Below are 27,440 nucleotides of genomic sequence, written 5' to 3' on the forward strand. Positions count from 1 at the left end.
ACTTATGTAACAAACCCTCCAAATCAGTGTTTCTAATACTTTCTAAGACCGAGGAACACCAAATAATAATTTTTTTTATTAGAAACACCAAGGATTTTTTGTTGAGGGGAAAAAAATGGTCGGGGGGAAAGTTGAGAAAAAAAAAGGTCACCTGCCCCTTTAAGGGCGGCCATTTTTAACTCTCTTGTTCTCTGTGGCACACCTCCAACTGCTGGAACACAGTTTAAGAAACACTGCTCCAAATGGTCTATTTCCCACCAGAAGCTTGAATGTCTTCTTATTCATAGAATCATAGAATCATAGAACTGGAAGAGACCTCAGAAGGTCATCAAGTCCAGCCCCCTGCTCTAGGCAGGACCAATCCCAACTAAATCAACCTGGCCAGGGCTTTGTCAAGCTGAGACTTTTAAACACCTCTAGAGATGGAGACTCCACTACTTCCCTAGGTAACCCATTCCAGTGCTTCACCACCCTCCTAATGAAATAGTTTTTCCTAATATCCAACCTGGACCTCTCCCACCACAACTTGAGACCATTGCTCCTTGTTCTGCCATCTGTCACTACTGAGAACAGCCTCTCTCCATCCTCTTTGGAACCTCCCTTCAGGAAGTTGAAGGCTGCTATCAAATCCCCCCTCACTCTTCGCTTCTGCAGACTAAACAGACCCAAGTCCCTCAGCCTCTCCTTATAAGTCATATGCTCCAGCCCCCTAATCATTTTGGTTGCCCTCACCTGGACCCTCTCCAATGCGTCCACATGCTTTTTGTAGTGGGGGGCCTAGAACTGGACACAATACTCCAGATGCGGCCTCACCAAAGCCGAATAAAGGGGAATAATGACATCTCTGGATCTGCTGGCAATGCTCCTCTTAATGCAACCTAATATAAGAACATAAGAACGGCCGTACTGGGTCAGACCAAAGGTCCATCTAGCCCAGCATCCTGTCTACCGACAGTGGCCAGCACTAGGTGCCCCAAAGAGGGTGGACCGAAGACAATGATCAAGCGATTTGTCTCCTGCCATCCCTCTCCAGCCTTTGACGAAACAGAGGCCAAGGACACCATTTTATCCCCTGGCTAATAGCCTTTTATGGACCTAACCTCCATGAAATTATCTAGCTTCTCTTTAAACTCTATTTTAGTCCTAGCCTTCACAGCCTCCTCTGGCAAGGAGTTCCATAGGTTGACTACACGCTGTGTGAAGAAGAACTTTCTTTTATTAGTTTTAAACCTGCTCCCCATTAATTTCATTTGGTATCCTATAGTTCTTCTATTTAGGGAACTAATAAATAACTTTTCTTTATTTGCCCTTTCCACACCACTCATGATTTTATGTACCTCTATCATAATCCCCCTCAGTCTCCTCTTTTCTAAACTGAAAAGTCCCAGTCGCTTTAACCTGTCCTCATATGGGACTCGTTCCAAACCCCTAATCATTTTAGTTGCCCTTTTCTGAACCCTTTCCAAGGCCAAAATATCTTTTTTGAGGTGAGGAGACCACATCTGTACACAGTATTCAAGATGTGGGCGTACCATAGTTTTATAAAAGGGCAGTAAGATGTTCTGGGTCTTATTTTCTATCCCTTTCTTAATAATTCCTAGCATCCTATTTGCCTTTTTGACTGCCGCTGCACACTGCGTGGAAGTTTTCAGAGAACTGTCCACGATAACTCCAAGATCTCTTTCCTGATTTGTCATAGCCAAATTAGCCCCCATCATACTGTATGTATAGTTGGGGTTATTTCTCCCGATGTGCATTACTTTACACTTATCCACATTAAATTTCATTTGCCATTTTGTTGCCCAATCACTCAGTTTGGTGAGATCTTCTTGGAGTCCCTCACAGTCTGCTTCTTTCTTGACTATCCTAAACAGTTTTGTATCATCTGCAAACTTTACTACCTCACTCCTTGCCCCTTTCTCCAGATCATTTATGAATAAGTTGAAAAGGATTGGTCCCAGGACTGACCCTTGGGGGACACCACTAGTTACCCCTCTCCAATCTGAAAATTTACCATTTATTCCTACCTTTTGTTTCCTGTCTTTTAACCAGTTCTCAATCCAAGAAAGGACCTTCCCTCTTATCCCATGGCCATGTAATTTACACAAGAGCCTTTGGTGAGGGACCTCGTCAAAGGCTTTCTGAAAATCCAAGTATACTATATCTACTGGATCCCCCATGTCCGCATGTTTGTTAACCCCTTCAAAGAACTCTTAACAGATTAGTAAGACAGGATTTCTCTGTACAGAAGCCATGTTGACTTTTGTCCAACAAATTATGTTCTTCTACATGCTTCACAATTTTATTCTTTACTATTGTTTCTACTAATTTGCCCGGTACTGAAGTTAGACTTACCGGTCTGTAATTGCCAGGATCGCCTCTAGAGCCCTTTTTAAATATTGGTGTCACGTTGGCTACCTTCCAGTCATTAGGTACGGAATCCGATTTAAAGGATAGGTTACAAACCACAGATAATAGCTCAGCAATTTCCCATTTGAGTTCTTTTAGTACCGTTGGATGAATGCCATCCGGTCCCGGAGATTTGTTAACATTAAGTTTTTCTATTTGTTCCAATACCTCCTCTAAAGACACTTCAATCCGGGACAGTTCCTCAGATTCATCACCCACAAAGGACGGTGCAGATTCAGGAATCTCCCCAACGTCCTCAGCCGTGAAGACTGAAGCAAAGAAATCATTTAGTTTCTCCGCAATGGCTTTATCGTCCTGGATTGCTCCTTTTTTAGCTCGATCATCTAGGGGACCCACAGGTTTTTTAGCAGGCTTCCTGCTTCTAATGTACTTAAAAAACATTTTGTTATTTCTTTTTGAGTTTTTGGCTAGCTGATCCTCAAAATCTTTTTTTGCTTTTGTTATTACATTTTTACACTTGATTTGACAGTGTTCATGTTCTCTTCTATTTATCTCACTAGGATTGGACTTCCACTTCTTAAAAGATACCTTTTTGTCCCTCACTGCTTCTTTTACATGGTGGTTAAGCCACGGTGACTCTTTTTTAGGTCTCTTGCTATGTTTTTTAATTTGGGGTATACATTTAAGTTGGGCCTCTCTTATGGTGTCTTTAAAAAGTTTCCATGCAGCTTTCAGGGATTTGGCTCTAGTCTCTGTGCCTTTTAATTTCTTTTTAACTAACCTCCTCATTTTTGCGTAATTCTCCTTTTTGAAATTAAATGCCAGGGTACTGGACTGCTGAGGTTTTCTTCCCACCACAGGAATGTTGAATGTTATTATATTATGGTCACTATTCCCAAGCGGTCCTGTAATGGTTATATCCTGGACCTGATCCTGCACTCCACTCAGGACTAAATCGAGAATTGCCTCTCCCCTTGTGGGTTCCTGCACCAGCTGCTCCAAGAAACAGTCATTTAAGCCATTGAGAAATTTTATCTCTGCTTCTCTTCCTGAGGTGACATGTATCCAGTCAATATGGGGGTAATTAAAATCCCCCATTATTGTAGAGTTTTATATTTTGGTAGCCTCTCTAATCTCCCTTAGCATTTCAGTCTGTATCGCTGTCCTGGTCAGGTGGTCGGTAATATATCCATACTGCTAATTTCTTATTATTGGAGCATGGAATTACTATCCATAGCGATTCTATGGAACATGTTGATTCACTTAATATTTTTATTTCATTTGATTCTACATTATCTTTCACATACAGTGCCACTCCACCACCCATCCGGCCTGCTCTATCCTTTCTATATATTTTATATCCCGGTATGATTGTGTCCCATAGATTTTCCTCATTCCACCAGGTTTCAGTGATGCCTATTATATTAATATCCCCATTTAATACGAAGTACTCTAGTTCATCCATCTTATTAGTCAGACCCCTAGCATTTGTGTACAAGCACTTTAAAAATTTGCCACTGGTTATTTGTCTGCCTTTCCCTGATGCATTGGATTCCTTTGTATGCGGTTGTTTGTCTGCCCTTGGCCATGGTTCGCCCTCTCTCCTCCTCTCTTTCTGACAGCTTAGAGAATCTCTATCAATGGATTCTCCTCTAAAAGAAGTCTCCCTCCGATTTACGTGCATCTCCGCACCAATCGGCTTTCCCCCATCTCTTAGTTTAAAAACTGCTCTACGGCCTTTTTAATGTTTAGTGCCAGCAGTCTGGTTCCACCCTGGTTTAGATGGAGCCCATCCTTCCTGTATAGGCTCCCCCTCTTCCAAAAGTGTCCCCAGTTCCTAATAAATCTAAACCCCTCTTCCCTACACCATTGTCTCATCCACGTATTGAGACTCTGAAGCTCTGCCTGCCTACCTGGCGCTGCGCGTGGAACTGGAAGCATTTCCAAGAATGCCACCATAGAGGTCCTGGATTTTAGTCTCTTTCCTAGCAGCCTAAATTTGGCCTCCAGGACATCTCTCCTATCCTTCCCTATGTTATTGGTACCTACATGTACCATGACCACCAGCTCCTCCCCAGCACCACACATAAGTCTATCTAGATGCCTCGAAAGATCCGCAACCTTCGCACCAGGCAGGCAAGTGACGATACGGTTCTCCCGGTCATCACAAACCCAACTATCTATGTTTCTAACGATTGAATCACCCACTACTAACACCTGCCTCTTCCTAACTGGCATTCCCTCCCCCTCAGAGGTATCCTCAATATGCCATTAGCCTTCTTGGCTACAAGGGCACACTGTTGACTCATACCCAGCTTCTCATCCACTGTAACCCCCAGGTCCTTATTGTTTGCCTCTCTGTCTTGGAAATGTACAAACTTCAAAATGGATATCTGGTTTAAAAAGTACAGCTTGCTCCCAGGCATCTGATTTTGAGTCATTATTTGGCTGAAAGAGAGAGCCATCAAATTGCCATATAAGCACAGGCCAAAACTAGGGTTAACTATTACTGAGAGACACAGGAGTGTCAGTATACTTCAGGCAGGCTTGTTCTCCCTATTCCTATATAGCAGATGTGGGCAATAATTTTTGACAGGGGGCAACTCCAAGATTTTGGAAAGTGGTCAAGGGCCTCACTCTTCCATGATATTAATGGAGGAGGTGTGGAGGAGATGGAGGTTGTCTATAGAGGGGAGATTGGGGTAAGGCAGGGGTTCTCAATGCATTCACTGGTTTCTCATCATATAATTAAATGAAAAGTTCTTTGGGACAGGGGTCACCTTTTTGTTATGTGTCTGTATATTATCAAGTATGATTGAGCCTTGATCCCTGACTGGGGTTCTTAACTAATGAAATACAATAATGAAATACTGATATTATAAAAGTTGCCATTCAGAGCAATACGTTACTGAGGCACCTTTTATTAAAAGATATTTTCAGTACAGGATTTATGTATGTTTTCTTAAGCCTTTTACATTTACTCCCATTAATGTAAAATAGAGTGTTTAGAGCACATCTTTGAAGTTTTATCTCAAACTTTTATGAAGCATCATCTGTGCCTATGAGTAGTACCTACCACAATAATTGTATGGAACAAAGGAGACTGTCTGGTTAAATTAATACATTCCTTGTTATAGTAGTCCTTTATCTTGAATAAGGTTGTAATCCAGTGTTTCTCAACCAGTGGTACAAATGCCCACAGGGGTATTCAGGTGAAGTTTGGGGGGTACATCAACACAATTGAAATTTGGAGAAAACTGAATTTTTGTTTTTGTTTTACAGCACTTTATTATTTTTGTACTTTTTACACCTAAAAATTTAATTGCCCACCTGGCTACGATTAAGTTCTTTAAACAAATGTACAGGCAGTCCCCGGGTTACGTACAAGATAGGGACTGTAGGTTTGTTCTTAAGTTGAATCTGTATGTAAGTCGGAACTGGCGTCCAGATTCAGCCGCTGCTGAAACTGACCAGCGGCTGACTACTGGAAGACCGAGGCAGAGTTGCTCTGCCCCGGGCTTCCTGGAATCAGCTGCTGATCAGTTTCAACAGGGCTGAATCTGGACACCAGTTCCGACTTACATACAGATTCAACTTAAGAACCCCAGGTGTCCCCAAGTCAGCTTCTGCTGAAACTGATCAGCGGCTGATTCCAGGAAGCCCGGGGCAGAGCAACTCTGCCTCTGGCTTCCGGTAGTCAGCCGCTGGTCAGTTTCAGCAGCGGCTGACTTGGGAACGCCTGGGGCAGAGCAGCTGGGGTGCTTCTGGGTTGCTCAAGTAGCGCCGCTCCTCGGCACTACTGGACCAACCCAGCAGCACCCAAGCTGCTCTGCCCCAGGCGTCCTGATTCAGCCGCTGCTGAAACTGACCAGCAGCGGCTGAATCAGGACGCCTGGGGCAGAGCAGCTGGGGTGCTGCCGGGTTGGTCCAGTAGCGCTGAGGACCGACGCTGCGGGACCAACCCGGCAGCGCCCCAGCTGCTCTACCCCAGGCATCTTCGGCCAGAAAAGCCTGGTCTGCTGGGGGGAGGGGCGCACTAGCTGCGCCTCCCGCCCCCTCCCTCCCAGCAGACCAGGGAGACGCGGGTGGTGGGACCGCCAAGACGCGCCGCGGTCCCGCCCGCATCCTCTGCGGCTTTGCTCCGCGTCTCCCTGGTCTGCTGAGGGGGGGCTTCCCCCCAGCAGACCAGGGAGACGTGGAGCAGCTTTTCTCGCCCTGGAGGACATGGGTGGCGGGACCGCAGCACATCTGGGCATCCTGCCGCTCCCGTCCTCCGGGACGAGAAAAGCCCCGTTCGTAACTGCGGATCCGACATAAGTCGGATCCGCGTAACTCGGGGACTGCCTGTATTGTAATGATAGAAACAAATTTTATGTGTCTGAAAATTGTAGGTACTGGGGGTACTTACAATTATTTTTTAAAGGGGATAGTTATAATTTTTTTTTTTAAAAAAGGGGTTCTTTATTAAAAAAAAGAAGTTTGAGAAACACATTTTAAAATGTAGTGATTAAATCAGTAGGATTTACACGAAAATGAATTATCCACTGCATTTAAACTTGTAATTTTCCCTCCTTTCATTATATACGTTTTGAACTTATTAAAAAATGGGAACTCCGGCACATAGCATATTTGGGGACAAATCATCATCAAGTGTAAATTGTAACAATTATACCAATTATATCTTGAATGTGGATGTCCCCTTTGTTCCTTCACCACATATAAAGAAGTGGATGACAGATGCTGCCTGAATAGGATGGGAGGGGAGTCCATTTGGATGAGAATGTGACATAAGGTACATGGACACGTTGAGAATCCCAGTTGCACATAAGAACATAAGAACGGCCGTATTGGGTCAGACCAAAGGTCCATCGAGCCCAGGATCCTGTCTACTGACAGTGGCCAGCACCAGATGCCCCAGAGAGGGTGGACTGAAGACAACTATCAAGCAGTTTGTCTCCTGCCATCCCTCTGCAGCCTCTGACAGACAGAGGCCAAGGACACCATTTTATCCCCTGGCTAATAGCCTTTTATGGACCTAACCTCCATGAAATTAAATCATGAGTGGGAATAATTTTTTGCCGGGGGCCATTCCAGAAGGGGTGGGGCCTCAAGTGGAAGTTCTCCACTTTGGGTGCTGGTGTGTCCTTGCGCCGGCAACCAGAGATTTTTCTAGCAGTGTCTGCTGCGCATGCACCATGGCACCCTCTCATGCTGTTGGTGTCCATTAGATGCGTGTGCAACTCAGCTCCCTCAGTTCCTTCTCTGCTGTCCTTGGCAGGAGACAGAACTTCGTTCCTTCCTGCTATTCCACAGAGAAACAAACAAACAAACAAAAACCTGGTTAATTCCCCTTAGTTTCCTTACATTTCCAAGTTTTAAGCCTCTCCTCCCAACTCTATAGCAAGAAAACCCCAAAAACCCATTTGTCGGCCTGCCACTTTTCATCATTGCGCCTATGCTTGGATTTCCTGGCTTCAAGAGTGCCAGGATGCTATGCCTGTCTCTGATGAGCTTTCTACCTGTATAAAGTGCCTTGGGGAATCACACCAAATACAGAAATGCCCACATTGCTCCAAATTGATGGCCAGGACATGCTGTGACCATGCTGACTAAAGAACTTCCTCTACGAAAGGTCTCTCCAGCCACCTTCAGAGGACTCAACAACTGCCTCAAAACCACCATCCAAGCCGAAAGGTATGGACAAATTACATCCCTCTACCTTGTCTGGCAAATCTGTCTCACAAACGAGACTATCTCCAGCCCAATCCTTGCCCTTGGCACTGATTGCCTTGAGAGTCAGCACTGCGAACAGGCCCGGCTCAATGGGCAAGGCACTACCCAAGATGTTAGCACTGCATAAGAGGGCGCACTCGGAGCCCAAACAAAAACAAGCGGCACCAGTCACACCATCTGGCCAACACATCACTGCTCAGTACTGAAGCAGCCAATGTGCTTGGCACTGACCTTGGCACCAAAGAGACCTTGTGTCAATATTCCTCCTCTGGACCAATCAGTACTGCCTACTCCCATGATACCAAGCAATACAAGAACCTTGGCACCATCCCAGGAGCATTGATGACACAATGCTCCTATCAGGAGCTGCCCCTCACTGGCACTGGTATCCCCAGGCTCCTCTATACAATCTGTGCATTCTTGCAGGTTGCCAAATCTGTTTCGTGCCCTGAGTGAAGCTGGCACCTAACCACACAGCTGTTTTTCTTCTCAGCATTCCAGCCCAGCACACAGAGCCCCATTCTGGGATACTGGGCCTGTTACATGCACATACCCACCATCATCACCATCCTGGTACATGCCTCATTATACATATCTGCCACCCCCTTACCCAGAGCAATGGTGATCATGGGAGTCGTGTCCTCATGAGAAGAGTTGTCACATTGCACCTTCCATAACATCCAGGGAACCACCCTATTCTCCCCAACCCTTTACCTCAAAGACAATGCCAAATTCCCCAGTCCAGACTGAGATGGAGGACTCTTTGTCAGAGGGAGAAGAGAGGTCCCCTGTCCATAACTCGTCATCCTCACCAGACGAGGCGGTGATATCCACTCCGCCACCAACGGATGACTCAAAGAAGTTTCAAGAGCTTTTTAAGAGGGTAGCTTCAGCACAAGAGCAAAACTTGCAGGAAGTTCAAGAAAAGCAGTATTGTCTCTTGCGAATCTTACAGCCTTCTACCTCTTCTAGAATTGTCCTCCCCATGGATGAGGTGATTATGGACCCAGCAAACAACATCTGGCGGACCCCAGGATCCATCATTCCAACCAATAAGAGAGTGGATTAGAAATACTTCATCACACGAAAGGGAATGGATTTTCTTTTTACCCACCCTCCACCAAACTCCCTGGTAGTCGATTCAGTTAGAAACAGAGCTAGGAAGCCAAATATAAGATCTATGCCACACGACAAATACCACAAAAAGATGGCTATTATGGGCTGCAAAGTATATTTCTTGTTTAGTCTGCTCCTCAGAGCAGCGAATTATACTACATGTTAGCGGATTATGACTATTCCAATTACTCCAAACTCCAATTATTTACAGCATACTTACCCGAACATAAGAAGCCTATCCTTCTCAACATTATGCAGAAGAGCCATACAATTTCTCACATGGCATTACAGTCCGCAATGGGTGTGGCAAACACGGCTGCACGCATCACCGCCTCAGCAATTGTGATGCGGAGAATGTCTTGGCTCCAAGTATTGTGGGTGCTTAGGGATTTTCAGCATGAAGTCGAAGACCTATCCTTCGATAAGACCAACCTCTTTGCTGCAAAAAACAATGAAGTACTTCACTCGATGAAGGACTCCTGTACCATCCTCCAGACCCTGGGAATGTATATACCCCCATTTAAGAGAGCCAGATACAACACTTACCAAAGACTCAGGGAGCCATACAGACAGTAACCAAGGTATGACTTCTGACAAAAGCAAAGAACCCAATGATGTGGGCCTCAAAGCTAGCAGCAACATCAACCACCGGCAGCCCAATCCTCCACATCCAAACAACAAATTGAAGGTTCAGTCGGGAGGCAGAATGAAACTCTCCTTGTGGTTACACCATCAGCCAGTTACCCACAATTCAAACACTGCTCCTGCCCCTTCTTTCAACAACGGGCTTAATTACATCAGACAAATGAGTCCTAGAGCTCATTCACTATAGTTACTCCAACTCTTTCATTTCTCTTCCCCCCTACTCATCGTCCCTACCCATCCCTCTCACGACACCCTCCTCGAGCAAGAGATACTTCACCTTCTCTGACTAGACGCCATAGAACCAGTACCAACAGAGTTCTGTGACTGAGGGTTTTATTCAACTTATTTTCTGACACAGAAAAAGAATGGAGGATGGAGGCCCATTCTAGATTTATGGAAGCTCAACAAGTATATCACTTATCAACGTTCAAGATGGTGACCCTACCAACAATAACCTCAGCATTGGATCAAGGAAACTGGCTTTCAGCTCTCTACCTTCAAGGTGTTTACTTCCACAGAACAATCCATCTCGCCCACTGATGTTTTCTATGATTCACAGTTGGCAGTCATCATTACCAATACTGAGTGCTCCCTTTTGGCCTCTCATTGGTCCCCAGGGTGTTCTCCAAAACGTTAGCCATCGTAGCGGCATGTTTGCATTATCAGGGAGTCATAATATTTCCATACTTAGATGATTGTCTCATAAAAGACACATCCCTCTAGGAGACAAAACATATGACTGAGACTACCACAGATTTGCCTCAGCTTCCATATAAATTATGAAAAATCCATGCTCCATCCCACATAGGTGCTAGAATTTATAAGAGCACACACTTGATACCGTCGCAGCCAAAGCAACTCTGCCCACACAGATTCAATGCCCTCAGCAACCTAATAGCAGTAGCACAACAATTCACAAATGCCTAAAGATTTTGGGCCACATGGGCTCCACATGAGATGCCTTCAGTCTTGGCTCGCCACACTTTACACTTTGTCCAGAGACCTGCTCTCCAAGTCAGTTACGATTCCACCACAGGTTCTCAACTCCTTTCACTGGTGGATGAATCCATACAGTGTTCTAACTGGTGTTCCATTCCATCAACTGGCCCCAATACTTATCATTACAACCGATGCATCACTTATGGGATGGGCTCACCTAGGAGCCTTCTTGGCCCAGGGCAAATGGTCCTTTGTGGAGCAAACCCTCAATCTTTTGGAACTGAGAGCAGAGTGATATGCATGCCAGCATTTCCTACACTACATAGCTCACAAAACTGTCAGTATCAAGACGGACAATACCACTTGCATGTATTACATCAATCGACAAGGCGGCGCACAATCCACGTCTGTATGTACAGAGGCTCTGAAGCTATGGAATTGGTGCCTGGCATACCAGATTAGCCCCATTGCTACGTACCTCCCAGGGGTGTTAAATGTGACAGCAGGTGCCCTCAGTTGCAAGTGGGAGATAGACATGCACACCTTCGGTTATGTGTTTCACCGATATGGTCAACCAGACAGACCTTTTTGCAACCAGGAACAACCGCAAATGCCACCTTTACTGCTGCAGAGCAGCCTTAGGAAAGCACTCCCTGGGGGATACTTTCTCCATCAAATGGGACACATCGCTGCTCTGTGTATTTCCACCTCTTCCCATTCTTCACAAGGTCATAATCAAAATCAGAACCGATTGAGCTCGCATGTTTCACATCACACCAGCATGGTTGAGGCAAACATGATATCCATACCTCCTCAGAATGTCAGTCACAGATCGATATGCTATTCCACCACAATGCAGTCTTCTATCCCAGAGTCACATCACAATTCTTCACCTCAAACTGCACATACTTCACCTCCATGCCTGGCTCCTTTATGTCTCCAGGATGCCGAGAATGCCTGCTCTGAAAGAGTAAAAGAAATATTAATCAACAGCAGAAGAAAGTCCACCAGGAAAACTTCTCTACAAATGGAACAAGTTCTCCCAGTGGCTTAAACGAACGCTAAAATGTACCCTCTGAGACTGCCCCTCTCCCCCTCCTACTGGACTACCTCTTGCACTTTAGGGCAGTGGTCCCCAACGCATTTGTGTGCCCCCGCCGACAACCTGGGCCGGCCCCGCCCCCGGCGCGCGGCGCACTGGAGGCACCGGCTCCAGGCGCACGACACGCACTGGCGCCTGGTGCACAGCGCTTGGGCGGCCCCAGCCCCGGGGCACATGCGGGCACACGGCGCCGGTGCCGGCCCCAGGCGCGCGGCTCGGGCTGTGGTGCCGGCCCCGGGCCCACAGCACAAGGCGCTCGAGCGGCCCCGGCTCTGGCCCGCATGCCGGTGCCAGGTGCAAGGGCATCCCCGCCCCTGGCATGCCTCAGGACGTGCAGTCCCGCCCCCAGGCGCCCGGCGCGAGTGGCCCCGCCCCCAGGCGCCTGGGAGCCTCTAAAGGTTGGGGACCACTGCTTTAGGGAGTCGGGCCTGGCACTAAGTACTATCAAAGTTCACGCAGTGTTATAGTGGCATTCCATCACACTACTGAGGATGATTCTTTCCTTTCGAACCCAGTCACCAAAAGATTATTCGCTGGTCTACAAAACACCTTTCCATCCGTTCTCCTACCAGTTCCTCTCTGGGACCTAAACTCAAGAGCCTGACTAAGTTGCCTTTCGAGCCCTTGGCAACCTGCTTTTGGTCATACCTATCTATGAAGGTCTCCTTCCTAGTTGCAATAACCTCCAGTAGGACAGTGGAGGAACTTGTTGCCCTAATGGTGGACACCTCCCAATATAATTTTTACCAAGGACAGGGTGACATTTCGACCTCACCCCAAATTTCTCCTGAAAGTTCCTTGTCCCTTCCACACCAACGAACTAATACACTTACCTGTGTTTTTCCCCAACCGTCACATGGATACATCACACACTGCATGGCACACCTTCGATGTCCTCAGTGTGCTCGCATTCTACATTGATCATATGAGATCCTGGCGAATATCTCCTAGACTCTTCCTATCCTTTGCAGAACAATCCAAAGGATAGGCTGTCTCTTCTCAAAGGATCTCCAAGTTGATCTCTTCATGCATCCACAAATGCTACACCATCCACAACAAAGACCCACTTGGTACCATCACTGCCCATTCAACCAGAGCTGTGTCCTCTACAACTGCTTTCCTCTACAGGACATTTGCAATGCAGCCACTTGGTCATCAGACCACACATTTGCACAACACTATGCTCTTGCATCTTCCATAGCATCTTCCATGGCTGTCCGATGCACAGTATTATCCTCTGTGACAACAAAGGACTCCAAACCCGCCTTCACGAGCTGACTACTGCTTTATAGTCACCCAGAGTGGAGCACCCATGGGGACACTACCCGAAGAAGAAGAAAGAGGTACTCACTTTGTGCAGTAACGGTGGTTCTTTGAGTTTTGTGTCCCTGTAGATGCTCCACTACCCTCCCTTCTTCTGCTGCTTTGGAGCCCCATGCTCTACTAGCATGAGTAGAGAAGGAACAGAGGGAGCTGTGTTGCACGCATGCCTAATAGACACCAATGGCACAAGGGGGCACCATGGTGCATGCAGCAGACACTGCTAGAAAAATCCATGGTTGCTGGTGCAAGGATGCACCAGCATCCAGAGTGGAGCTCCTACAGGGACACACATCTCGAAGAACCACCGCTGTTAGACAAGGGGAGTAACTCATTCATCTAGTTTTTGACCTTTGTCTCACTTGTGTTCTGTGGGATAAAGGCTAGTGTTTTTCTTAATAGATGTTTAATTATTTATTTTCCTTGTTATTGTAAGGCAACTGGGAAACTGAGGGAAGTGTAACATGATCATCAGAGTATAGCAAATTCTAAATTGCCTGCTCTCCATGAATGTCGGAAGAGTGCAGCTGTCTGGATTGAATGTCATCAATGTACAGAAACTCAATTTTACAGTTAAAAATAAAGTTGCCTTTTCTAGTTTTCCAGATTGTCCATATGAATTAATTCAAATGATTTAGTCTTTCTTCTGCTTCAGCTGGCTAAACAGTCTTCCTGTAATCTGTCATCAACCTTTCTTTTCCATTCCCAAAAGGACCGTCTTAGTTACTTTGTAGGCTCTTGCATAGTTTGTGACCTTTATCATATTTGTTATTGTTATAAGGCCAGTAGCATCAAAGGTGGCATATCCTCCTGCAGAAATGTTGGAACGTGATATCTGAAGGTACTTCATAGGGTTGCAAATCTTCAGAAGAGCATTGTGTCATTAAGTTGAAGGGCTGCCTATATTAATTTTGTGTATGTGTTTTGAAAACAAGAAAATATTAGCATTTTCCAAACTATATATTGAGTATATCCAAGTATCTAGATTAGAAAACAGAAATCATTTGAGAAGCTATTTTAAATGTAACAAGGGCAATATATATTATGTGAGGTGAACTCTTTGTTGATTTCCTTCACAGGACTGCCCTTTTATAGTGTGCATGACCTATGCCTTCCACACCCCTGACAAACTCTGCTTCATTCTAGACCTGATGAATGGTAAGCACAGTTAATGAAAGAAACCATTATATTATAGTAGTATAATAAAGGAAAAAATAACAGGACTCACTAAGCTTAATAGAAGATTGAAGGAAGGAATGTGAAGAGCTGAAAAAGATATCGAGGTTTGTGAGCCTGTGAGAAATGGGAGGGAGGAAGAAAATAGAAGGGAGGAAATGGAAAAGGTTTAGAAAGAGCTTGAAAGTGTCTAATTTAGATAGCTTTAGGATGTCTAGGAGAGAGATCTGAGAGGCAATTGTAGATAAAAGAAGAGACAAAAGAGGAGACTAGATTGGGAAATTCTGAAAATAAAGGGTAGCAGTAGATAAGGTCTCATTGAGATAGAGTGTGCAAAGACTGAATGTAGAACTCAGGTGTAACAACATAGAATATATGGAGGCACCAAAGAAAATAATGAAGGAACCATCAGCAAAACAGGAGGAGAATGAGAAAATCAGTCATGGGAGCCTTAGCATAAAGGTGAACTTGAGAAATAAATAAACTGATTCAGAGTGTCCAAGGCAGAAGAGCTTGCGAGCTAGTGGTACCTGACATGGCTTAGCAGTTTGGAGGACTTCTGTTTGACCCTTATCTTGCAACGAGATGTCTTCAGTTGCTAGGATGCACCTTGTGCATTGCACTGCAGGATCAAGACTACTTTGTAATTTAAGCATCAGATCATGTAAAGAATTAAGACTGTCTGTAACTTTATATATGAGTAATATCATTGAAGTCAAAATGGTAGTAACTATCAAATTGCTCTAAAATTATTTTAGGGGGCCTATAAGGTTAGATTAGATTATCATAGTCATCATTTCTGCCCTTGCAACCTGTGATTCCCTGAAAATTTATGACTCGTTAATTTAAATCTGTAGTTTGATCATGAACATTTCTCTACAAATAATTCAACCTCTTGTAGTTGTGTGATAATTAGATATATCACCTTGTATTGTTTCTGTTCCCTGACTGGATGATGTGCAAGCATTTCAGCATGTGCAAATAGAGATTTTAATTTCTCTGCAAACTCACATAAGTGATTTTGAAATTCATGACAAATGACACTTAATTCTTTGAGCATTCTCTGAAAGCAGTCACTAAAGAGAAGCAAACATGGATGATGTGAATTCATATTTAAAATGAAGTGATATTTGCTTATTGTTTTTACTTGACTTTATTAATTTATTGGAGTACTGGCAACATGCATACTCAAATGCACAAAAGCATCTGCTGCAAGTGCCTAAGCACGTGAAACCAAGCTTCTACCTGCCACACAAGTTGACAGAACCAACAAAATTATTACACTTTTGTCTTTCTATATGCCTGTGTATAATGCAGCTCTCCATCTGTTAATGAAATAGCCAATAGGACATTATTATTTTCCTTTTTGTGAATTACATGCCAGTTTTCTAATTCTAGGGGGAGATTTGCACTACCACCTCTCACAGCATGGGGTGTTTTCTGAGAAGGAGATGAGATTTTATGCCACTGAAATCATCCTGGGGTTAGAACACATGCACAATCGATTTGTTGTATACAGAGACTTGAAGGTAACCATTTTATTTACACAGCCAGTATAGGGTAGTGATGAATAGGGAGTGTAAGAAATTTACTGAAAACCTTTTATGTACCCAAAATCATTTCTAAAAACCAAATGTTGGAAGAAGGGTGATTACTTCTCTCAAAGTTTGTTTTTAATTTTCTAATAACTATTTCAGATAAATGATTGCAGAGTAGGTTTCTGTTATGTATTAACTTTATAAGAACTTTTGATAGACAGGAAAAGAATGAATATTGCAAGAAGAAAGGCATGTAGTCAGTAGAGCCCTGTGGGGATACAAAATTTGTAGCTGCATCCAATGTGTGATCTACAAAGGTGATACAAAGTGGGTATCCACAGGTTTGCAGGGCTCTAATTGTCAACCTTGAGGGAATATATGGATAGGAATTTCCTGAAATCCAGTTTATATCATACATCTGTTTTAAGGAGATACAATTTGACCTGAAAAGGTATGTCTACACTAGCCCCCTAGTTCGAACTAGGGAGCCTAATGTAGGCATTCGAAGTTGCAAATGAAGCCCAGGATTTAAATATCCCACGCTTTATTTGCATCTTCCCGTCTGGGTGTCATTTTTAAATCCCCTTAGTCCGAACTAATTGCCTGCAACTACATGCGGCAGTGAAACGTTAACTCAATCTAAGTCCTTAGTTCGAGTTAACTGTTACACCTCATTCCACGAGGTGTAACAGTTAACTCGAACTAAGGACTTAGTTGGAGTTAACGTTTGACTGCTGCGTGTAGCCGCGGGCAGTTAGTTCGGACTAAGGGGATTTAAAAATGGCGCCCGGACAGGAAGATGCAAATAAAGCGTGGGATATTTAAATCCTGGGCTTCATTTGCAACTTCGAATGCCTACATTAGCCTCCCTAGTTCTAGTAGGGGGCTAGTGTAGACATACCTAAATAGCCTAGTTACAGGTTCAGAAGGCAGTGCATCTGCACAAGGTCCTATGCATTACTTAAAACTTTTTAGTCCCTTGTTTGCACTGTGAAGTGAATTTCACTGTAAGTTTATGATTTGGGATTCAATTAGTAATTAAGAAGATAGAGAAATAGGTTAGACACCAGAAAGAAGTTTTTTCACTCAGAGTTTTATTAATTTGTAGTGAAAGTTACCCTGTGATGTCATGGGAGCTGATACAGTACAGGAGTTAACGCTCCATGTATGTATTTAAGGAATAATTTCATGAGAGAATACTGGCAGAAAAGAGATTCCTGCTCTATTAGCATTTCCTGGATCAGGTGACCTACTGTCCTTCCCATTTGAAGATTTTTCTATTTTATTTAATTCTTATTCTGAATCTTACTGTTTTCAAAATGGTTTGCTTGAATTTTGTAGCTGGCTACATAGAAGAAAAATACTCTTTTGAGGTTAAACACTTCTGGCATAATTTATCATTGTCTTTCAAAATACCAGAAAAAGAAAGAGGTTCTTTGTCTTTTTTAGTTGGCTTTATCTGTAACATGTATATACATCCTTTTTAGACCATTGAGATTTCAGGTACTAGAAAGATCTGAGGTCAATAGGATTGCTTATAAAAAGGAAACAAAATTGCTAGGCTTTCAGCTGGGTTATTGTCAAACAGAATGTTACCAGAGCTGGTAAGCCCTAGGAAGCAGGATAAGTAATACTTATTATCAAGTTAGAAGAGTAGATGGCGCCCCTGGCATTTAGCCAGCTCCAGGCTATGAGGTCTTCACTCAAAAAACACCAGCAGTTTTTGGAGCCCCTGTATTAAGACTTTTCTAAAACTTCTTCAAACAAACTGGAAAATTATTTCGTCCTGCCGCTAACTTGCTTCTGTTTAATCAATCTAGGTACTCTGGTGGCCTCCATCACTGTTGTATCTGGATCCTTGTTAGTACCACATGTTCTAAAGACTATTTAAAATTGCCTATGGAGTGGTGTAGTGAGGGGTTTATCCCGAACAAAAGAAATTCTAGAAAGACAAGGTGGATGAATATCTTTTTTATTGGACCAACTGTTGGTGAAAGCGACAAGTTTTCATAGAGGTGAAAAAGAGTGTTGTGTAACCTTGAAAGCTTTTTGTGCTCACCAACAGAAGCTGGTTCAATAAAAGTTAGTACCTCACCCACCTTGTCTCTCTGATATATTTGGTTGAACACAGCTACAGCCATACTGCATCAAAGAAATCCTTTTAGATGAAAAACTTTGTAGATGACCCAGTATCTCCTGCAGTACCCATTGCTTAGCAGCGCTTTGCAGACAACTTCTTAATCAAATGCTGTTTACTGCTTCAGAGAAAAACAGCTACGGAAATGATGTAGTTTTATATCAATGTTAATTCTGTTAATCAAATTAAATGAAATATAGATGAATTAAGACTCAGCACAATTTAGTTTGGTTTAAATGTTGGCTATACATTTTCATTAATCAGATTAAATAACTTGGGAAAATTATTTCCCTGGTTACTTGGCAATAAATCCTGTCTATCATGTTCGCCTTTCAACCCATGTTAATGATTATATACACTCAGGGTACGTCTCGACAGTGGCGCTATTTCAGAATATTTCTAGTATCCTGAAACAGCTATTCCATGTCTTTGAAGTAAGCCCATTATTTTGAAATATAACAGACTCGCTATTCCGACATCCCTGTAAACCTCGTTCCATGAGGAGTAAGGGACATTCAGTACAGAGGTTCATTTTGAAATTTGGCACTGTGTAAACTGTGCCAAATTTCAAAATAAGCTATTTCAAAATTATCTTGAATTTTGCAAGACAATTCTATGCAATTTGCTCTCATCTGATACACCCTCCTTTGATTACTTGCTTCATTCTCTCTCTTTCTCTTCCTCTCTCCTCCTTCCCCTCCTCTCTTCCCCCCTCCCGCTCTGGAGACTATAGTTACTCCTGAGGATAGTCTGCACAAAAGAATTCTGCAAATTTTACTTGTCAAATAAATGTGGAGACTCCAGCATGGCATTTGGGAGCACAGGCCACGGGTGGGAGATACTGTGCAGCTTCTCCCTGGGACATTAACTCAGTGGTGAGGCTGTACCCAACCCTGCTGCTGTGCAAGGACCAGGGCTGCCCCAGAAAACCCCCCACAACCCTCACCCTTTGTTCCAGGAGCCCCAGATGGGTTGAGAATGTTCTGTGTGGGATAATCTGTGTGCAGGTGGCTAACTGGATCCAGGTGCAGGGGAGGAGGCATGTAGATGCACAATGTCTTGTTGGGGTAGGTTCTTGTTCCACAAGGAGTAACGGTAGTTCGGATTATAGAGCCTAATCCGAACTACCTACTCCGTGCCACGTGTAGCCGCGGGCACAGAGTCCGAACTACCGGGGCTTTAAAAGTGGCGGCGCCTGGCAAGATGCAAATGAAGCCCGGGATATTTAAATCCTGGGCTTCATTTGCGACTTCGGTTGCCTACATTAACCACCCTAGTTCGATCTAGGGTGGTAGTGTAGACATACCCATGTGGTATTAACAAAGCTAACAAAACCGCCATTCGAACCAATGGCCACATGCTCCTTATGCCACCTAACACTGAAAACTGCCTTTCTACTGGCAATTACTTCAACGTGTAGAGTAAGCGAACTATCCGCGCTCATATCTAGTCCACCCTTTACCATTTTTCTCAAAGACAGTGTCCGTGCATCCACACCCCAAGTTCTTACCTAAGGTCCATTCAGCCTTCCACATCAACCAGACAATACACTTGCCTGTATTTTTGCAGATCCTCACGCCAATACCTTTGAAGCACAGATGCACACTCTGGATGTCAAAAGAGCTTTCTCCTATATCCACAGAACAAAGCCATTCAGATCTTCCCCACAATTGTTCGTTTCCATTGCAAACCATACCATGGGGAAGAAAATATCATCACAGAGATTATCGTATTGGATTTCTGACTGCATCACCACATGATATTCACTCAGTGATTTGCCTCCACCTACTTCAGTTTGAACACGCTGTATAAGAGCGATGGCCACCTCGGTAGCCTACTTGAGGAAAGTCCCACTGGAGGACATATGTGCACCTGCAACATGGTCATCGGATCATACCTTCACAAAACATTATGCACTTGCCTCAGGACTTCTCCAACACACTAGACTAGCAAAAGCTGTTTTGCAGACAGCATACTTACCTGATCCGAAGTCCTTACCTCCATAACATGTATTGCTTGTAGTTACCTAGTGTGGAGCACCCCCAGGGACGCCTCAAGAAGAAGAAGAGGAAGAGGAAGTAGTAGTAGTAGTAGTAGTAGTAACAACTCATCTTCCTATAACTAATGTTCTTCGAGATGAGTGTGCCTGGGGGTGCTCCACTGCCTTCCCTTCCTCCTCTCTACTTCGGAAACACAACAACAACAAAAACCCACATTACTTACACTCCTTTGCCAGGTTCTGGATAGAGAAGGAATTGAAGGGAGGGGAGCTGCACATGTGCATTGGTACCGGGGGAAGCCCACACGCTCGCCACATATGCGCAGCCCTGTAATGCACTGCTAGGCAATAATCCGTCCAGAGGCACTGGGATGCGCAGCACCTAATGTGGAGCACCCCAGGGACACTCATCTCGAAGAACATCAGTTACAGGAAGGTGAGTAACCGCCTTTTTTTCTTCACGCAATGTGCAATCAACCTTGCCAGAACTTCTTGTTCCTGTGAAGACCAGGATTTTAACAGGTTTAAAAAAAGAACTAGATAAATTCATGGAGGTTTAGGTCCATCAATGGCTATTAGCCAGGAAGGGTAGGAATGGTGTTCCTAGGGATCACATGATGATTACCTGTTCTGTTCACTCCCTCTGGGGCATCTGGCATTGGCCACTGTTGGAAGACAAGATACCGGGCTAGATGGACCTTTGATCTGATCCACTATGACCCTTCTTATGTTCTTAGGAGCCACCAGCCAGATCTTCTGCAGTCCTGTCCTCTTCTGCACAGTGATTTATCTCTCTGTCAACTGCCTTGGGCACCCAATATATAGTGTTGGGACAGACTGTCTCCTCCCTCATCAGAAACCCTTTTTTTCTGCATGAAAGCTAAAAAAAATCTGTGGGGAACATAAATCTTGTGCGTGTGCAGTGGTGCAGCATTTCCCCAGGAGTAGATAGTTCACCCCTTTCCAGGAATCAAGGTCCAATTGGACAAACTGTCTGCCTGTGGTCTCAGACAGTCTTCTAAGTCTGTGCTACTTTCCCTATGTCTGATAGACACCTTTTTTATACTGCGGACTGGCAAACCCATTCACAAACTTCTGGCAGACCGGTAACATTATATTTGAATATTCACTATGGTAATTAATTTAAGAACCACATATTATTTTACATCACATCTATATGCACATAATAGATGTCCTTGTAATGGATCAGAGCTTGCTGGTAATCTACAACATTTAAAAAAATCTGTTAAAAGAATCCTTTCCTTTCCTATCTTAAGCCATTAACACCTATGTAAACTTTGAAATGTAATCATGCAAATGTCATGAGCTAGGTCTTTGTTCCAGTATTCAAAAGCAGCCTAAAAGCTTTTAACCCACCTGACATTTTGGCACCTCTCCATACAGCCTGCCCCAGCCCAGGAGAGAGTTCTATGTCTGCAGCCTTGCTAGGGCTGCAGTGCTGAGACTGACAGGGTTTGACTCCTGCTGCCTGCAGCCCAGAAGGAAACAAGTTAAGACACCCCAAACAAACTTCCCTCTGTCCTCACCTCACTGCACAAATGACAGCACCTCCCCCCATTTCCTCCACCTACCCCATGCAGTCTGTTGCCTTTCTCCTATGCCAGGAATCTGTTGTAATCAGATTGTTGTAATTAAACCTCTCCTTTCCTGTACTTACTGCACTCTCCAAACTCCCCTCCCTTTTGGCCCCCTGCTGTCCCAGCCAAGTACTTACTCCCTCCCTCATTATGTCCCCCTCCCTCCCAGCACCTCCCCAGCAAGGAAGCTCTCTGCAAGGCAGCCCTAAACCTCTAGGCAGAGCTCAATTAGCAACTGCACAGCCCTGCTGCCTGCAGCTTACAGGGAACTTAGATTCTTACCAAGCCAATGATCAAGGCATGGGTGTGACTTGGAAGTCTGCTATGGCCAGGCAGCCAGCGATTCATGGCCTGGCACCAGGCCATGGACCAGTGGTTGGGAACTGCTGCGGTAGAGGAATCTGGGCCTGACAACTACTCCATGCTCCAGCCTAGGGAATCTGTGCTTAGTTTGTTCAAGTTCTGATCTTGTTATTTCCTTGTGCTCTTTCCTATTCTCTGTCTTTTGGCTTACCTCTTGGTTATCACTGGATCTTCCTCTACTTTTTTTCCCATGTCTTTCATTGCTCAGCTTCTTTGTCCAACTTAGGATCCCAGGGCTTACTTTCCCCCCTATGCTGCCTCTTTGTGCCTAGTCAGATCACCTCCTGAGGCTGCAGGGGGGAGCTCTGCATTCACTTTTCTGATCACTAACTTCCTCTCTATAAGGCTATCCCAGCTCCTCTCCTGACTGGGTTTTATCACTCCTTGGCTCTCTCCCATATGCAGCACATAAGGTTAATTGGACCATTTTACTTTCTTGCCTTGTGTAAGCTTTGAGATTATCCTTATTCATAATGTGTTGGTGCAATATAAAGTAGGGATATAAATGGCAAACTGTTGCCCAGGAGCACCTTCTTGCTTGCGCATTGCGGGGGCGAGGGGTGGAACAATGCCAGCTCTCAGCTCACAGGCTGGGAGCCAATAGCCCAGTGTGGTTAACTAATTAAATGGGATTTTACATTCCTAGTAGAAAGGTCAATGCAACCTTGTATAAAATCATGCCTTGATTGTACAAAACTGCTTGGTATTTGTTAGGGATGTAAGCTAGTAATCAACTACTCGACTACCCGATAAGCATAACCTTATCAGATAGTTGAATGGAATACTCAACTACTTCCTTTCTCTCCCTTGCTACCTCTATGAGAGACTGCAAGGAGGGGGACGGGACAGGAGCCAGTGTTGGGGGGAACTGGCTTAAAAGCTGATTCCCCCCAGCATTGACTACATGGTGCTGCCTGTCCTCTCCCCCTCTCTCTCCCCCTTCCCCACCATCTCCCGCTGCCTCTATTGGAGCAAGCAAGGGGGATGGGGAGGCTGCTTCAAAGCAGCCTCTGCCCACAGTGGGCTGAGACTCACTGTGGACAGAGGCTGTTCTGGCAATAGCCACTGTCCACAGGGGTCCCCCTGCCCATGGTCAGCCTGGGCCAGCATGAACAATGGCTGCAACACCTGGTGTAAGCTTGGACCAAACAGTCACAACTTGTGCCAGTCTGGGACCACTGCAGCTTTGCATTTAAAATGCAGAGCTGCAGTGTTCCAGAGCTAGCATGAGCCAGTCCTGCTCAGTCCCAGTTTGTACCATCTCTGGGAGCTACGCCTGCTGCAGCTCTGCAGAGTAGTCCCCTTATCAACTAATTGTGTAGTTGATACAAATTGTATTGACTACACAATTAGCCAAATAACTACTCTTTAACATCCTTAGTATTTGTTTTGTGTAGCATTCGTAAACATAGCAATTGCCATAGACTAGAGGTGCACAGAAGTCAGGTTTGTTGATTTGTGAATTTGTTCTGTTGCTCAAAGGCTTATATTTTTCAGTTACCATTTATATTTCTCTTTGTGTGCTTCTAGCCTGCTAACATCCTACTGGATGAGCACGGACATGTAAGGATATCAGATCTTGGCCTTGCTTGTGATTTTTCCAAAAAGAAACCACATGCTAGTGTGTAAGTATTGCACATAGTGTGTTTTATAGCCTGCATATATTTTGAAAGACTTAGGAAAGAAGGCTGGGTAAAAAAACATTTCGATGGTGCAAACTAAGTGGAATGCCTTAGAACGAGGAAAAATATGGCTTCTTCTGTTAGTCTGAGCAATAGTCTTCTGGGAAATCAGGGAAGCCCTGTTGCTTTGGACATTGAAAGCTCTAGAAAATGTTTTGTAAGGAGTAAGGATGTTAAGAGGTGGGTAATTGATTAAATGTGGTGTCAATACAAGTTTGTATTGACTACATCATTAGTTGATAAGGGAAGGCACTCTGTCCCAGCTTGTGCTGGTCCAGGAGCTAGCTCTGCAGTTTAAATGTAGTAGGAACTGAGTGCACATACAGTCAGGTTCCTACTACATTTAAATTACAGAGGCTTAGTGCAAGTATGTCCTATAGCAGTATGAGCTGAGTCTGAGCTAGGTTTGCTCAGTCTAGCAGCCCCTATCTGTAGCCAGCCCCAGCTGCTCTAAACAGAGGCTGCTTTGGCAGCAGCCCCTGTTTGTGGCAGCCCAGGCTGGATGTGGGCAGAGGATGCTCTGGCAGCCTCCCCTAACCTCTGCCTTCCCACCCTGCAGCCTCTGATAGAGACAGCAGCATGGGAGAGGAGACAGGTGGCACTGTGGAGATAGTCCTTGGGGAAACCAACTTTTAAGCTGGCTACCCCCAGCACTAGCTCCTGTTCCCTGCCCCTTTGCTGCCTCTGATACAGAAGCAGCAAGGGGCATGGGGTAGGAAAGTTAGTAGTCGACTTGACTACTCGCTTACATCTCTAGTAGGGAGCAATCCTGCATTTGCTGGGAAAGAAACTAGATGACCTACTAGTTCTCTTCCATATCTAATTTCTGGCATTCCGTGCAGTTGTAACAACTGATACGTAGGCGTAGACTGGAAAATGGCCCATGATTTCATGGGCCATCATTCAGAGTAAAAAAGAACCTTTCTTGATTGAAGCACCAGATTGTTTTAATTATCCAAAGTGGTGGCCTATTGGAAATGAACTAAAATTCAGAGTTTATTGTGCTCCTGTATATGTCTGTCCATATTTTTGTTAGTATTTAGGCCAAATTATGCTCTCTCATTTACACCCACTGGCTTCAATGGAATTACAGAGGTGTAACTGAACTTCTGTTTCTTTTTTGTGTGGACAGTTACCATATTTTTGTGCCACTATGCACTCTTAGGGCCAGATTCATCCTTGGTATGGCTTCAGTGCATTTGCACAAAGGATGTATTTGGTCCTCCATGTTTAATGTGATTGCCTAGCCACTAAAGTCCACAAAAAGATTACAAATTAGACATGGGCAGCAGCTGTGGCCAAACATGAGTGATAAGGAGGGAATTTCCCTGGAGGAAGAAAGTAGCCAGCTGCCCTCATTCATTGCCCTGGTATAGGGGAGGTATGTGAGAGAACAAGAATGTGAGGGAGGTATAGTGGACAGAGTTCAGACCCACTTTATGAGTTATAATAGCCCCAAGCTGCCCTAACTCTCTTCAGAACCAGGGCTTGTGCATACTGGTCTTCAGAATCAGGGGCCTCTGATGCTTTTTCTCTCTCTGGAGCCAAGTGGAGATCAGCTGCAGCAGAGAATCTGGCACTCTTTCTTCTGGCAGGAAGGCAGTGCTTGAAGGAGGAGCTTGTTAAAAAAACAGCAAAAACATACTCTTTACTACTGCAGCTTCCTCTTCTCTAGCCCCTTCTCTGACAAAAGGCTGAAATTTAGGTTGCCTAACTCTTTTCATTATAAATGTTTTTAAAGCGTTCCTCCATGGCTTCACAGAAAATGGAAATCCAAATTGGTGTAAGAATGGTCAGTGTGATTTCAATTTAGAATTACTGAACAAAGTCACCATGTTCTAGACAGACTTTCTTGTTGGGAAAAGGCAGGTGTTCATAAGAGATGAATTTTGTTTTGTAATCAAAATTCTGTTGACCTCATTCTCCACCTCCTGCCTCATTTCCCCCAGTGGTACCCATGGATACATGGCTCCTGAGGTGCTTCAGAAGGGAACAGCATATGACAGCAGTGCAGATTGGTTCTCTTTAGGCTGTATGCTTTTCAAACTTCTGAGAGGGTGAGTGAAATCTTTTGCCTTTTATGTTCTGGCTATAAAATTAGTAATATGCATTCTGTTAGCTATTCCATACAGTGTGTTTTGCAGTCCCTGCTACGCACCAGTGTGCATAAGAGATGTCACTCCACTGTCCACATGCCTCTCACCTATTCTCATAGGTTTCTGAACAGTCAACATGGGCGGTGGGTGAAGGCCTGGCTTGGGCTCGCAAGCCCTAGCCCCATCCCTTCTGTGCCTATCAGAGCCCAGTCCCAGTTATGGCTGCTGGTTCCCCCTTGTACTGCTAGACACCCCCCCCCCCCGCATTATGGCTGCTGCCCCCAATACCCAAGACTAGTGCATCCTCTACCTTGCTTTCCAGCACCAGGAAGCCGTGCAAAACCAGCTCCCACCTCCTGGCCTACATCACTGGTTGGTGAAGCAACCACACTGCAGCTAAAGTGTCAGCCTTCCCCTTCCCCAGCTGGCCAGAGCGTGATGGGCATGGTCATCCCTGTCTTTTAGGGAAGGCAATGCCTTCCCATGCCTATATTATCCTTCACTCATGACAGTAAGACACTGCTCTCCCAGACCAGGCTTTTGCTCTGTGACCTTAAGACAGTTGACACCAAAAGCCCCACTTTTTGAGTCAGTTGACTCTTTCCCTGAGAGAGAACAGGAGAGTCACTTCAAGAGAAACTAGCCAAATATGGTATCCAGAAACTCATGACGACCCTCACCTCTCTGGGATCTGTATTTGACAACTAGGGAGACAGTGTCAAATACAGATAGTCCACCAGGTAGTCCACTACTGTTATCCCATCCATTGGCCATACGGGGACACATAGGATCCTTACCAGAGAGTTCCAGAGTTAAAAACACCTGGGGCACCATACACATTACAGACCACATACTGCAAAAAGATCTTTAGCTCCCAGTGAAGTATTTAGAGCAGGGTTCCCCAACTCCCAGCCCACAGGCCAGCCCTGGCCAAAGCAATTGTGTCCCCAAGCCCTGCCCTTTCTCACCATCTCCCCCATGGCACCTCTTCCCTGAAGACGCAACTTAGAGGATCCTGGGGAGGGAGCTGCAGGGCTTCTGTGAGCTGGATCGACCCGCTTGGTGGGCTGGATCCAGCCCATAGAGGTCCTTTTGCCCACCCCTGTGATAATGGATAGCTTCCTTTCCTCCCCCCCCCCCCCCCCGCCCCCCCCCGGTCCACTCTGAGTCCTAAGACAGATTGCTCAGGCCAGGGATGGGCCATGGATCAGGAGTTTGAGACTCTTTTAGTACCATCCACCTTCCTAGACAGACAAGAGTAGTATAACAGCAGCAGTGACAATTTCACTGTTTTTCTTTGCAATTCTGGTTCCCTTGGCCTCAATTTATTCACTTGAGACCTGGATTATGGCTAAGAAAAACTGCAAGAGCCTATTATTCCTTAATGTAATTGTATTCAAATAGATTAGCTGTTGTTTAGAAACCCTTCACTTCTCTCATTAGGTCTGGCGACCTGCTCTAACCAGGGGACTTGTGCTACATTTTGTAATGCAATTTCCCCTTTGACACTCAGGGGAAATCTTTGTGGGTATTGTAACTCCTACACATGCTAACAGGTAATACTGACACAAAATCCCCACATCATGAAAGATGCAAGCCATATTCTGTGATTGAGCTAAATGTAAG

At 44.8% G+C, this 27,440-nt stretch overlaps 1 protein-coding gene across 7 annotated transcripts in view; it reads left to right on the forward strand.

Moving 5' to 3' along the window:
* GRK3 (G protein-coupled receptor kinase 3) overlaps window positions 1-27,440 on the forward strand; it is a 196,742-nt gene that overhangs the window by 122,453 nt on the left and 46,849 nt on the right. For 6 of the 7 annotated variants that reach the window (XR_012896033.2, XR_016348369.1, XM_075898873.2 and 3 more), the window contains 4 exons: window positions 14,305-14,383; window positions 15,800-15,930; window positions 23,567-23,661; window positions 25,668-25,775. Coding sequence is in view for 5 of the 7 variants with exons in the window: in XM_075898873.2 (XP_075754988.2) it covers window positions 14,305-14,383; window positions 15,800-15,930; window positions 23,567-23,661; window positions 25,668-25,775 (413 nt within the window). In the remaining 2 variants the exon portion in view is untranslated. The remainder of the gene's footprint in view (window positions 1-14,304; window positions 14,384-15,799; window positions 15,931-23,566; window positions 23,662-25,667; window positions 25,776-27,440) is intronic. The other variant, XM_089775300.1, reaches the window with a different exon arrangement.

The sequence above is a fragment of the Pelodiscus sinensis genome, chromosome Z (assembly GCF_052426305.1).
Source record: "Pelodiscus sinensis isolate ZL-2025 chromosome Z, ASM5242630v1, whole genome shotgun sequence".
Classification (NCBI taxonomy): Eukaryota; Metazoa; Chordata; order Testudines; family Trionychidae; genus Pelodiscus; species Pelodiscus sinensis.